Genomic DNA, 13,709 nt, shown 5'->3' with positions numbered 1-13,709 from the left:
TGAGGTTTGTGTGAGTGCGAAGTGTTTGTCTACTACAGTAAGGCTGGGCAGCGTGTGTGTGTGTTCAGGGACACTCCTTACTTGCAGCTGACAGAGTGTAGTGTTTCATCATGCTGTTTATTCCCCACTTGTCTCTGAATGCAGTGTGTGTGTTTAAGTTGTATCAGTTGAATGTACAGGATACACATGGTATACACTGTCCAATGAAAGGCTTATTTACAGGTTCCTTTTCAACAATGCAACTACAATAAGAAATAATAAAATAAAAGAACAGGAACATAAAGTAAATGGCTTAGTAGAATAGAATAAACATTTTAGCAAAAGTAATACATGAAGGCACAATTTATAGTCCAATATTTACACATTTTGCAGAACGGGAGATTGGGGGGCAAGTGTTTAAAGTGTGCAGCATTTAGCAATCATAGTAAGAGTATCGTAGCAGCAGTTGTGATGTGTGTGTGTGTAGCATGAATGTACTGTGGAAGTGTGTATGTCTGTGTGGGTGTGTGTATGTCTGTGGGTGTGTGTATGTCTGTGTGGGTGGGTGGGTGGGTGGGTGGGTATGTCTGTGTGGGTGGGTGTATGTCTGTGTGGATGTGGGTGTGTGCGTGGGTGGGTGGGTATGTCTGTGTGGGTGTGTGCGTGGGTGGGTGGGTGGGTGGGTGTGTGCGTGGGTGGATGGGCGGGTATGTCTGTGCGTGGGTGGGTGGGTGGGTGGGTATGTCTGTGTGGGTGGGTGGGTGGGTGGGTGGGTGGGTATGTCTGTGTGGGTGTGTGCGTGGGTGGGTGGGTGTGTGTGTGAGTGCGTGGGTGTGTGTGTGGGTGAGTGCATGTGTGTTAAGGTGCGGAGAATCAGAGCAGGTGGTCAGTCCAGTTGAAGTATTCAGCAGTCTGATGGCTTGGAGATATTGGGTCTGGAATGGGGAGTAAACCCCGTCCCTTTCCATATGCGTGCCATTGGTTGGAACAGGCAACGAGTTTCCAGTATAGCGCCATCTGAGGGGGCAATGACACCCCCTCGTGGATTTGAAGAAATAGGTTATTTTTATTTTATCTCCACCACTCTTGACAACTTTGTGTCTGAATGTGGAGGAGGGACATATTTTATTGAACTCAAATGTGGAATACACAACACACTTGAATCCTGAAAACAATGTGTTTAGGTGCAAACGTTTGCCTGAGGCCTGGTCCATGGCTTCGGCCATTCCTGACGTACCCAAATTAGACATGCCACTTGAAGGTACTGTTGTCACCATGGGTGTTTGGGGCTTTTGGCAAGGGAGGACCCAAACTCGTGTCATTCCCCATCCCTGAGATAGGTGCACAGGGGCTGTCTCAGGACCATCCCTTGGAAGTTGGGTGGCGCTTGTGCCAGACAGACCGGCGTTGCGCCTGGGAACCAGGCCGGTCAGACCTGGTGTTGGGCCGCCCCGTGGGGAAGTCCACTTAGCTGGGCTTCCAGGCCTGTCGGCCTTCCGGAAGGTAGGATTCACATTAGCCACGGCCTTGTTAGCCTACGGGGCTAAGTAGCCAGCTAGCTTGCCATCCACCGAACCTTGATGACTTCTGCCGTGGGGGTGAATACGGCCACTTCACCTTCAAACGAATAGCAGCCCTGCGGCCCAGTTCTATGAATGATGTGTTGGATACCAGGTTTTCCCCCGCTACTCCCGTAGCATGAGGAGGTGGCTGTCATGGAACAAAGTCCTCTTTGTCACCCGAGAAACCCCCGGAGCCGTCCAGAGACACTAAGTCCGAACCTGGGTCCCGTATGTAACCAGCGGTCTCACAATCTCGCTGTTGGGATGCTAGTTCCACCTGTTCCGACCACAGCCCCAAGTCTCTCTCCACCTCCTTCTCCTCAGTCCAAGCCGGGAAAGGAAAGTTGCCATTGGTAACTCCAAGCTTCCTCAAGAATACTACATGTCTTTCCAGGGAGTTTGCACACAGTAGGTGGCAAAGCGCACACGGACTGGTTTGAACGAGGGCCGCCTAAGCCTGTTCCAAGCCGAGACAAACTACACACATACAGTACTAGTCAAAGGTTTGGACACGCCTACTCATTCCAGGGTTTTACATTTACATTTAAGTCATTTAGCAGACGCTCTTATCCAGAGCGACTTACAAATTGGTGCATTCACCTTATGATATCCAGTGGAACAACCACTTTACAATAGTGCATCTAAATCTTTTAAGGGGGGGGGGGGGGGTTAGAAGGATTACTTTATCCTATCCTAGGTATTCCTTAAAGAGGTGGAGTTTCAGGTGTCTCCGGAAGGTGGTGATTGACTCCGCTGACCTGGCGTCGTGAGGGAGTTTGTTCCACCATTGGGGTGCCAGAGCAGCGAACAGTTTTGACTGGGCTGAGCGGGAACTGTACTTCCTCAGAGGTAGGGAGGCGAGCAGGCCAGAGGTGGATGAACGGAGTGCCCTTGTTTGGGTGTAGGGCCTGATCAGAGCCTGAAGGTACGGAGGTGCCGTTCCCCTCACAGCTCCGTAGGCAAGCACCATGGTCTTGTAGCGGATGCGAGCTTCAACTGGAAGCCAGTGGAGAGAGCGGAGGAGCAGGGTGACGTGAGAGAACTTGGGAAGGTTGAACACCAGACAGGCTGCGGCGTTCTGGATGAGTTGTAGGGGTTTAATGGCACAGGCAGGGAGCCCAGCCAACAGTGAGTTGCAGTAATCCAGACGGGAGATGACAAGTGCCTGGATTAGGACCTGCGCCGCTTCCTGTGTGAGGCAGGGTCGTACTCTGCGAATGTTGTAGAGCATGAACCTACAGGAACGGGTCACCGCCTTGATGTTAGTTGAGAACGACAGGGTGTTGTCAAGGATCACGCCAAGGTTCTTGGCGCTCTGGGAGGAGGACACAGTGGAGTTGTCAACCGTGATGGCGAGATCATGGAACGGGCAGTCCTTCCCCGGGAGGAAGAGCAGCTCCGTCTTGCCGAGGTTCAGCTTGAGGTGGTGATCCGTCATCCACACTGATATGTCTGCCAGACATGCAGAGATGCGATTCGCCACCTGGTTATCAGAAGGGGGAAAGGAGAAGATTAATTGTGTGTCGTCTGCATAGCAATGATAGGAGAGACCATGTGAAGATATGACAGAGCCAAGTGACTTGGTGTACAGCGAGAATAGGAGAGGGCCTAGAACAGAGCCCTGGGGGACACCAGTGGTGAGAGCACGTGGTGCCTTTGATACTGATGGTTCACAGTATCAAAGGCAGCCGATAGGTCTAGAAGGATGAGAGCAGAGGAGAGAGAGTTAGCTTTAGCAGTGTGGAGCGCCTCCGTGACACAGAGAAGAGCAGTCTCAGTTGAATGACTAGTCTTGAAACCTGACTGATTTGGATCAAGAAAGTCATTCTGAGAGAGATAGCAGTAGAGCTGGCCAAGGATGGCACGTTCAAGAGTTTTTGAGAGAAAAGAAAGAAGGGATACTGGTCTGTAGTTGTTGACATCGGAGGGATCGAGTGTAGGTTTTTTCAGAAGGGGTGCAACTCTCGCTCTCTTGAAGACGGAAGGGACGTAGCCAGCGGTCAAGGATGAGTTGATGAGCGAGGTGAGGTAAGGGAGAAGGTCTCCGGAAATGGTCTGGAGAAGAGAGGAGGGGATAGGGTCAAGCGGGCAGGTTGTTGGGCGGCCGGCCGTCACAAGACGCGAGATTTCATCTGGAGAGAGAGGGGAGAAAGAGATCAAAGCACAGGGTAGGGCAGTGTGAGCAGAACCAGCGGTGTCGTTTGACTTAGCAAACGAGGATCGGATGTCGTCGACCTTCTTTTCAAAATGGTTGACGAAGTCATCCGCAGAGGAGGGGGGGAGGGGGAGGAGGATTCAGGAGGGAGGAGAAGGTGGCAAAGAGATTCCTAGGGTTAGAGGCAGATGCTTTGAATTTAGAGTGGTAGAAAGTGGCTTTAGCAGCAGAGACAGAAGAGGAAAATGTAGAGAGGAGGGAGTGAAAGGATGCCAGGTCCGCAGGGAGGCGAGTTTTCCTCCATTTCCGCACGGCTGCCCGGAGCCCTGTTCTGTGAGCTCGCAATGAGTTGTCGAGCCACGGAGCAGGAGGGGAGGACCAAGCCGGCCTGGAGGATAGGGGACATAGAGAGTCAAAGGATGCAGAAAGGGAGGAGAGGAGGGTTGAGGAGGCAGAATCAGGAGATAGGTTGGAGAAGGTTTGAGCAGAGGGAAGAGATGATAGGATGGAAGAGGAAAGAGTAGCGGGGGAGAGAGAGCGAAGGTTGGGACGGCGCGATACCATCCGAGTAGGGGCAGAGTGGGAAGTGTTGGATGAGAGCGAGGGAAAAGGATACAAGGTAGTGGTCGGAGACTTGGAGGGGAGTTGCAATGAGATTCGTGGAAGAACAGCATCTAGTAAAGATGAGGTCAAGCGTATTGCCTGCCTTGTGAATAGGGGGGGAAGGTGAGAAGGTGAGGTCAAAAGAGGAGAGGAGTGGAAAGAAGGAGGCAGAGAGGAATGAGTCAAAGGTAGACGTGGGGAGGTTAAAGTCACCCAGAACTGTGAGAGGTGAGCCATCCTCAGGAAAGGAACTTATCAAGGCGTCAAGCTCATTGATGAACTCTCCAAGGGAACCTGGAGGGCGATAAATGATAAGGATGTTAAGCTTGAAAGTGCTGGTAACTGTGACAGCATGGAATTCAAAGGAGGCGATAGACAGATGGGTCAGGGGAGAAAGAGAGAATGTCCACTTCGGAGAGATGAGGATCCCAGTGCCACCACCCCGCTGACCAGAAGCTCTCGGGGTGTGCGAGAACACGTGGGCAGACGAGGAGAGAGCAGTGTTATCTGTGGTAATCCATGTTTCCGTCAGTGCCAAGAAGTCGAGGGACTGGAGGGAAGCATAGGCTGAGATGAACTCTGCCTTGTTGGCCGCAGATCGGCAGTTCCAGAGGCTGCCGGAGACCTGGAACTCCACGTGGGTCGTGCCCGCTGGGACCACCAGGTCAGCGTGGCAGCGGCCACGCGGTGTGAAGCGTTTGTATGGTCTGTGCAGAGAGGAGAGAACAGGGATAGACAGACACATAGTTGACAGGCTACAGAAGAGGCTACGCTAATGCAAAGGAGATTGGAGTGACAAGTGGACTACACGTCTCGAATGTTCAGAAAGTTAAGCTTACGTTGCAAAAATCTTATTGACCTAAATGATTAAAATGATACAGTACTGCTGGCTGGTGAAGTAGGCTAGCTAGCAGTGGCTGCGTTGTTGACTTTGTTTGAAAGTGTAGCTGGCTAGGTAACCTCGATAACTGGCTAGGTAACCTCGATAACCTCGATAATTACTCTAAACTACACAATTATCTTAGATACAAAGACAGCAAAGACAACTATGTAGCTAGCTAACACTACACTAATCAAATCGTTCCGTTGTAATGTTTCGGTAGAAGTTGGCTAGCTGGCTAGCTAGCAGTGTTGACTACGTTAGAAGGACGAAAATAGCTGGCTAGCTGACTTTGTTTGAAAGTGTAGCCTCGATCACTGGCTAGGTAACCTCGATAACCTCGATAATTACTCTAAACTACACAATTATCTTAGATACAAAGACAGCAAAGACAACTATGTAGCTAGCTAACACTACACTAATCAAATCGTTCCGATGTAATGTTTCGGTAGAAGTTGGCTAGCTGGCTAGCTAGCAGTGTTGACTACGTTAGAAGGACGAAAATAGCTGGCTAGCTAACCTCGATAATTACTCTAAACTACACAATTATCTTTGATACAAAGACGGCTATGTAGCTAGCTAAGGAAAAATTGCTAAGATCAAACAAATCAAACCGTTGTACTATAATGAAATGAAATTAAATGTAATACTACCTATGGAGCGAAGCGAAATGCGACTACTCGCTCCAACCCGGAAGTCAAAAGTTTTCTTTATTTTACTACTACTATTTACTATTTTACTACTAGAATAATAGTGGACATCAAAACTATGAAATAACACATATTGAATCATGTAGTAACCAAAAAAGTGTTAAACACATTTTAGATACTTCAAAGCAGCCACCTTTTGCCTTGATGACAGCTTTGCACACTCTTGGCATTCTCTCAACCAGCTTCATGAGGAATGCTTTTCCAACAGTCTTGACGGAGTTTCCACATATGCTGAGCACTTGTTGGCTGCTTTTCCTTCACTCTGCGGTCCGACTCATCCCAAACCATCTCAATTGGGTTGAGGTCAGGTGATTGTGGAGGCCAGGTCATCTGATGCAGCACTCCATCACTCTCCTTCTTGGTCAAATAGCCCTTACACAGCCTGGAGGTGTGTTGGGTCATTGTTCTGTTGAAAAACAAATGATAGTCCCACTAAACGCAAACCAGATGGGATGGCATATCGCTGCAGAATGCTGTGGTAGCCATGCTGGTTAAGTGTGCCTTGAATTCTAAATAAATCACCAACAGTGTCATCAGCCAAGCACCATCACAGCTCCTCCTCCATGCTTCACGGTGGGAACCGCACATGCAGAGATCATCCTTTCACCTACTCTGCGTCTCGCAAAGACATAGTGGTTGGAACCAAAAATCTCAAATTTGGACTCATCAGACCAAAGGACAGATTTCCACCGGTCTAATGTCCATTGCTTGTGTTTACTGGCCCAAGCAAGTCTCTTGTTATTATTGGTGTCCTTTAGTAGTGGTTTCTTTGCAGCAATTTGACCACGAAGTCCTGATTCACGCAGTCTCCTCTGAACAGTTGATGTTGAGATGTGTCTGTTACTTGAACTCTGTGAAGCAATTATTTGGGCTGCAATCTGAGGTGCAGTTAACTCTAATGAACTTATCCTCCTGTGGCAGTCCTCATGAGAGCCAGTTTCCATTATAGAGCTTGATAGTTTTTTGCGACTGCACTTGAAGATACGTTCAAGTTCTTGAAATGTTCCGTATTGACTAGGGCTAGGCAATATGGCCAAAATATCATATCATGGTATTTTTCAGATTTTTTTTCGGTATGACGGTATTTTATGTTTTTGATAAATCAAAGTTCTAAATTTGCTTTATGAGTAGTGCGTGATCCTAGGGTGGCAACCCTAACCCTTTCTCCATATACTGTTCAATTCAACTTCAACCTTAAATCATTTCCTACATTTCCATCAATTTCTGCATTTCCTTCAGTCATTTGAGATAATTTCCACACTGCCACGATATGGGCAAAAATACTAGGCCTGATTTTTAACAAAATGTTGCATTTGCGATTTAGATCAAAACACTTGGGTGAACTTTTGGAATCATGGAAATAGAATTTGCTCTGACTCAGAGCTTTTATTAGCTAGTTAGCTTTCTAGCGATTAGCATTAGTGGCTAACACGATTTAGCTTAGCTTGCTAAGAAAATACAAACTAGATGTTTGCAGATGTAAGAAACACAAACTAATACAAATTGGAAACAACATTGTTGTCATCGACATTGTTGCATGTGATGCAGTGACCATGAAGACTGAACGAAAGTGTCTCGTGGTCAACCAACAACAAATGCGCTCCTTGAGTGACAGGGGGTGGGACTAGGTCTGTGTGGAGAGCGTCATGGAGAGAGAGAGAGAGTGTCAAGGGATGACTCAAGTAGCAGAGTAAACTATAAAAATGGACGTTACACACAGCTTATCACATTTAACAAACCAAACATTCAGATACCGTTATAAAAGGTGAAGTAGAAACCCAAACCGGTCCGTGCATCAATACCGGTATATAGTAAAATATGGTATACCGCCCAGCCCTAGCATTGACTGACCTTCATGTCTTAATGTAATGATGGACTGTCGTTTCTCTTTGCTTGTTTGAGCTGTTCTTGCCATCATATGGACTTGGTCGCTTTCTCAGCCATTTACTCATTGCGCTAGCAAATTGAAGAATAACTACGTTAATTGTTGGTGATTAGGAAACATATGAGAATAAGTGCAAGCTTCAGCACACAATGTCCAGGGTGTGAGTGCGCTCTACCGCTATGGGATAGTTTAGTTGGTGTAACGTAAGACTCGTTTTCCAATTGTTTTTGTAGTGTGAATCGTTCCTGTTCATACCGAGGTGAAGAGTGGAACATTGAAGGAATTAATCCGAGCCTCATGCCAGCACTGTTTCGAATAGATGTCTTAGATTGGTGGGAGCATGGTCCCAGTGATGTACTAGGCCGTCTTCACCACCCCTGGAGAGCCTTGTGGTCGTGGACAGAGCAATTCCCGTACCAGGCCATGATGCAAACAGTCAGTACGCTCTAGATGGTGCCGCAGTAGTATTTGGAGATGACCCGGAGTAGCATGCCAGATTTCTTCAGCGCCCTCTTGACAAGAGTGGTGGAGTTGTTGGTCCATGTCAAGTCCTCGGTGATGTGGACGCCGAGGAAATTAAAACTGCTAACTCTCTCTATGCCAGTCCCGTTGATGTGGTTCAGGGCATGTTCCCTACTCTTCTTCCTGAAGTCAACAATCAACTCTTTTGTTTTGCTGACGTTGACGGAGAGGTTGTTGTCCTGGCACCACAATGCCAGTTCACTTATCTCCTCCCTATAGGCTGACTCATATTGTTGGTTATCAGGCCTACATCCGTGGTTTCATTAGCAAACTTGATGATGGAGTTGGTGTCATGCAAAGCCACGCAGTCATGAGTGAACAGGGAGTACAACAGAGGGCTGAGGACACACCACTGTGGGCCCTGTGTTAAAAGACAGTGTGGAGGAGGAAGGGGTGTTACCAAATCCTCACAGCCTGTGGTCTGCCCATCATGAAGTCCAGGATCCAGTTGCAGAAGGTGGTGTCCAGACTAGAGGTCGACCGATTATGATTTTTCAATGCCGATACCGATTATTGGAGGACAAAAAAAGCCGATACCGATTATTCGGCCGATTTATTTAAAAAACTTTTTTTTTTAAATATATATATATATATATCATACACACACACACACACATTTTTGTAATAATGACAATTGCAACAATACTGAATGAAAAATGAACACTTTTATTTTAACTTAATATAATACATAAATACACACACACGCACACAGCTCTGAAGTGACAATGATACTGAAGAGTTTGCTTAGGAGACAAATACTCTCAACTGTTTGAATAAAAATAGAGTTGAAGTTACCTGTGATGAATGTTGAAAACAACAAAAAAAAAACGTTAATTTTTTGCAGGAAAATCCTATTTTAATAATGGGCATGGTAAGAATTGACAACCAAAGTGCGAGTCATAATTCCCATGACACCTAGCAAAATCTGAAAAGCGGTTCCTTCATTTATTCCATAGGATATTTTTAGATTCACTTAAAATAAGGTCTGTGTTTCGTGTAGGCTTACATCACCGTGCCAATTTTATAACTGTGTAGATATCCATAGGACAAGGTAACTCTGATCAATATTGGCTAAATATAAGCGAAGATAAAAAAAAATTGTAGAGTGGATTTATGAAAATATGTTGACAAACGTTACCTTATCCTAGTGAGATTTACACGGTATCAAAACGTCAAGGCGGTTTAGGCCTGCACGAAACACAGACCTTATTTGAAGTAGATCAAGACATTCTCTATGGAAGACATGAACGGTAAAATAACGAAGGAACCCTTTTCAAATTCAGCCACAAGTTATTACAGGAATTATAACGCGTCGACTATTTCTCTCTAAACCAAATACCTTTGACTAATCCGGAAACTATCACCTCGAAAACAAAACGTTTATTCCGTTCCGTATTTTATCTAACGGGTGGCATCCATGAGTCTAAATATTCCTGTTACATTGCACAACCTTCAATGTTCTCTAAATTACGTAAAATTCGGGCAAATTAGTTCGCAAAGAGCCAGGCGGCCCAAACTGTTGCATATACCCTGACTCTGCGTGCAATAAACGCAAGAGAAATGACACAATTTCACCTGGTTAATATTGCCTGCTAACCTGGATTTCTTCTAGCTAAATATGCAGGTTTAAAAATATATACTTGTGTATTGATTTTAAGAAAGGCATTGATGTTTATGGTTAAGTACACATTGGAGCAATGACAGTCATTGATTGATTGTTTTTTATAAGATAAGTTTAATGCTAGCTAGCAACTTACCTTAGCTTACTGCATTCGCTAACAGGCAGGCTCCTCGTGGAGTGCAATGTAATCAGGTGTTAGAGCATTGGACTAGTTAACTTTAAGGTTGCAAGATTGGATCCCCCGAGCTGACAAGGTTAAAAATCTGTCGAGGCAGAACGTTCCTAGGCCGTCATTGAAAATAAGAATGTGTTCTTAACTGACTTGCCTAGTTAAATAAAGATTAAATAAAGGTGTAAAAAAATCAATTAAATAAATAAATCAAATCGGGGGCGCCCAAAAATACCGATTTCCGATTGTTATGAAAACTTGAAATCGGCCCCGATTAATCGGCCATTCCGATTAATCGGTCGACCTCTAGTCCAGACCCAAGTCTCTGAGCTTGGTGTTGAGCTAGGAGGGAACAATAGTGTTGAATGCTAAACTGTAGTCAATGAACAACATTCTTACATAGGTGTTCCTCTTGTTCCAATGTGTTACGTCCGTGTGAATAGCGATGGAAATGGCATCTTCCGTGGATCTGTTGGAGCTGTAGGCAAATTGGAGTGGGTCCAGCACTCACTCTGAGGACACAACCAGGGATGCCAACCGGGCCAGGGGCTTTGTGAGTATTCACTCTTTTGAGCGTTTTCCTCACGTCAGCCTCTGAGAGCATAAGCACCTGGTCGTCCAGAGCAGCAAGAGGCTTCCTGGATGGCTCGGTATTGTCTGCCTCGAAATGATCACAGAATGTTTTAATCTTGTCTGAGAGGGAGACTTCGGTGGGCATCACACAACTGGATTTACCTTTGTAGTCCGTGGTAGTCTGTAATCCTTGCCACATGCGTTGCGAGTCTGAGTTGTCGAACATTAATTCAAGTTTGAGTCTGTATTGTCTTTTTGGATTTGCGGAGCTCGTACCTGCTTTCCTTGTATATGTCGCACGCATCAGAGTCATCAGGGTTTGCTGACATTGAATGCTGCAGTACAGGCTCTCAGCATTGTACGAAAATCTCTGTTCATCCAGGGTTTTTGGTTGGGGTATGTCCGGATTGTTATTGTGGGTACAACATCAACACATTTTCTACTGACGTCTGTGACTGATGATGTAGATTCCTCAATGTTGATGGATGAGACCTGGATGGATGAATCTTTGAACATATTCCAATCAGTATTCTCAAAACAATTCTGCAGCAATGAGTCTGCCTCTGTCTAGTGCCTCACTATTCTCTGTGTCGGTGGCTCCCTTTTGAGTTGCTGCTTGTAGGTGGGGAGTAGGAACAGAGACATGATCTGATTGGCTGAAGTGGGGGCGGGGGAAGGCTTTGTACGCATCGTGGATGTTTGTTTATACATGGCCCAGCACATCGTTTCCTCTTGTGGAGCAGGATACATCTTGTTGATATACTGTATATAATGTGTTTTAAACATGCTTGGTTAAAATCACCCACGACAATAAAGACTGCTTCCGGGTGAGAGGATTCTTGCTGGCTAATGATCTTGTACAGTTCGCTGAGTGCCGCCTTGGTGTTTGCTTGTGCAATACATACACAGTTGTAATAATAACACACAAGAATTTCCTCTGCGTATAGTGGGGTCAGCATTTTAGCAGGTCGGGTGAACAGGAGCTCGAGATATTTTCAACTTCGGTATACCAGGAATTTTTGATGAAGAAACATACCCCTCCCCTTCTCTTCCAGAAGCCGCTGTTCTATCTATACGGAACCTGAAAAAGCCATCAGTGTGTGTGCGCATGTGTGTGCACGCTGTCATGCTGCTGTCCCCAGACTCGGGTGTCAGGCACGTAGAGAAACAGTGACTGCCCACTAGGGAATACTATTGCCCCCCCCCCCCCCCCCCCTCTGTCCTCCTTTCTGTCTTTCCCTCCTTTTTTCTCTTGCTTTCTCTCTCTGAGAAAGAAAACACTCCTCCATTTGTTTGTTGTTGACTTGAAGTACAACTCAAACATTGAGGGGGCATTTAGAGGCTCTCTCTCTCTCTCTCTCTCTCTCTCTCTCTCTCTCTCCCTCTTTCTGTTGTTTCTCTTTCTCTGTCTCTTCTAGTGAAGTGTTGTGACAATGACTGTCAGAAACAGATGACTAGTTGGTTGGTGGGCCTGGCGAGGCGAGTGGCGTGTGTGTGTGTGTGTGTATACAACTGCAGAGGGGAGGACTCTCTCTAACCTGCTGCTATTAATACAACCTAATGAACATAATCTGGAGGACAGGTTATCCTCTTACGTTTGTTGGCTGCACGGCTGGTTGCGGAGCACAGGGGAGGGGAGGGGAGTGATAGAGAGAGAAGGAAGGAGAGGGAAGCAGGCTGTGCTGCAGATTCTTTACTATTGCGCTCTTTATCTACAATGTTCTCTCTCTGCCGCTCGGAGGGAATAGAAAGCAAAACTGATGTTTGAAGCATAGTTTCGTTTCTCCCCCAACTGTCTCTATCTTTCTCTCTTTCCTTTCTTTCTTGCTCTCCCGTTCTCTCTGTTGTGGACTTGCCTAGCCAGAGGGGCAGTAGGACTAAGTGCCTCCTGTGCACTTGTGTATCAGTAGCTGATGTCAACCTCACTGACAATAACAAGAACTGAAACACTAGTTAACATCTCATAGACAAACCCTTGTTCTCCTATCATCTCGTTTCATCATGAATACTTTGAATACAGGAGCTAGGATATCAGGCTGCTGGACTGTAACAGGCTGCAGGTAAGTGCCTCCTCGCATTTATTTATATATTTCTTTTTATTCTACTGTCATTTGTCTTCTTTCTCTGTGTCTATATAGTTTACCCCTCTATCTCTGTGTTTAAGACTGAGCTCCATGTGAGCTGCGTCATTCATTTCATTGTATTTATTTATCCAGGATAGTCCATTCAGTAACACTTGCCACTGTTTTTCAGGGAGTCCTGTACATGCCTGTGTGTTTTCATTACCCTCCACTCCTCTATAGCAGTGACTAGTGAGTTATCCTTATCTGTCTTTCTCTTTTAAAGAGACTGGCTGGCAGGACATGACCAACCAATCTCTTCTATAGCTAGTGGGCTTTAGTAGAATACAAGTTTTTGTTGTGTTGATGGGTTAGCTATTTAGCTTATGTAATAGCTTACCTGAGGGGTATCCTATGAAGCAAGCTAGATCTACTCAAGGTTTTCTAAAGCTAACCAGCTTCAGTTAAAAGGTTCGTCAGTACTCAAGCTTCATCAGTACTACGAAGGTGGATGTTGCTCGTCCGCCTGCTGCTAACTCTAGCAGGCTTGTAACTGTGCGTGTCGAACATAGCTAGTTTACACCGAACTCTTCATTAAGACAATGCTGAAACATAAATCCATGGGCGAGTCAGTGCCACATTTTCAAAATCAAAATGAAAGAAAAGTTATCTTGCAAATTCAGCAGGCTATGGTGTGAAAGAGGCTTTTAGAAGGGCCGTCTTATTACTTATCGTTAATGTCATCTTTATTTTATTACTTATCGTTAATGTCATCTTTATTTTATTACTTATCGTTAATGCCATCTTTATTGTATTACTTATCGTTAATGCCATCTTTATTGTATTACTTATCGTTAATGCCATCTTTATTGTATTACTTATCGTTAATGCCATCTTTGGTGTGCTTTATTTATATATATTCTATATATTTTTTTTTTCACAAAGTTTTAGATTATGTGAAGTTTAAAATACATTCTGTCATTACTAAAT

At 45.5% G+C, this 13,709-nt stretch overlaps 1 protein-coding gene across 5 annotated transcripts in view; it reads left to right on the top strand.

The window, feature by feature from the left end:
- Nucleotides 1-13,709, top strand: part of uckl1b (uridine-cytidine kinase 1-like 1b) — a 61,031-nt gene that overhangs the window by 5,070 nt on the left and 42,252 nt on the right. The window contains exon 1 of one of the 5 annotated variants that reach the window (XM_055932852.1): nucleotides 12,307-12,719. The exons of 1 other annotated variant lie outside the window; for it this stretch is intronic. In XM_055932852.1, coding sequence (XP_055788827.1) covers nucleotides 12,661-12,719 — 59 coding nt within the window. In that variant the 5' untranslated portion in view covers nucleotides 12,307-12,660. Of the gene's footprint in view, nucleotides 1-12,306; nucleotides 12,720-13,709 lie in introns of those variants that run through there. 3 more of the 5 variants (XM_055932853.1, XM_055932855.1, XM_055932856.1) reach the window with 3 other exon arrangements.

Source organism: Salvelinus fontinalis, chromosome 8 (genome assembly GCF_029448725.1).
Source record: "Salvelinus fontinalis isolate EN_2023a chromosome 8, ASM2944872v1, whole genome shotgun sequence".
NCBI classification, from domain to species: domain Eukaryota; kingdom Metazoa; phylum Chordata; class Actinopteri; order Salmoniformes; family Salmonidae; genus Salvelinus; species Salvelinus fontinalis.
The sequence above is the reverse complement of the archived record's forward strand: the minus strand, read 5'-3'. Positions and strand labels throughout refer to the sequence as shown.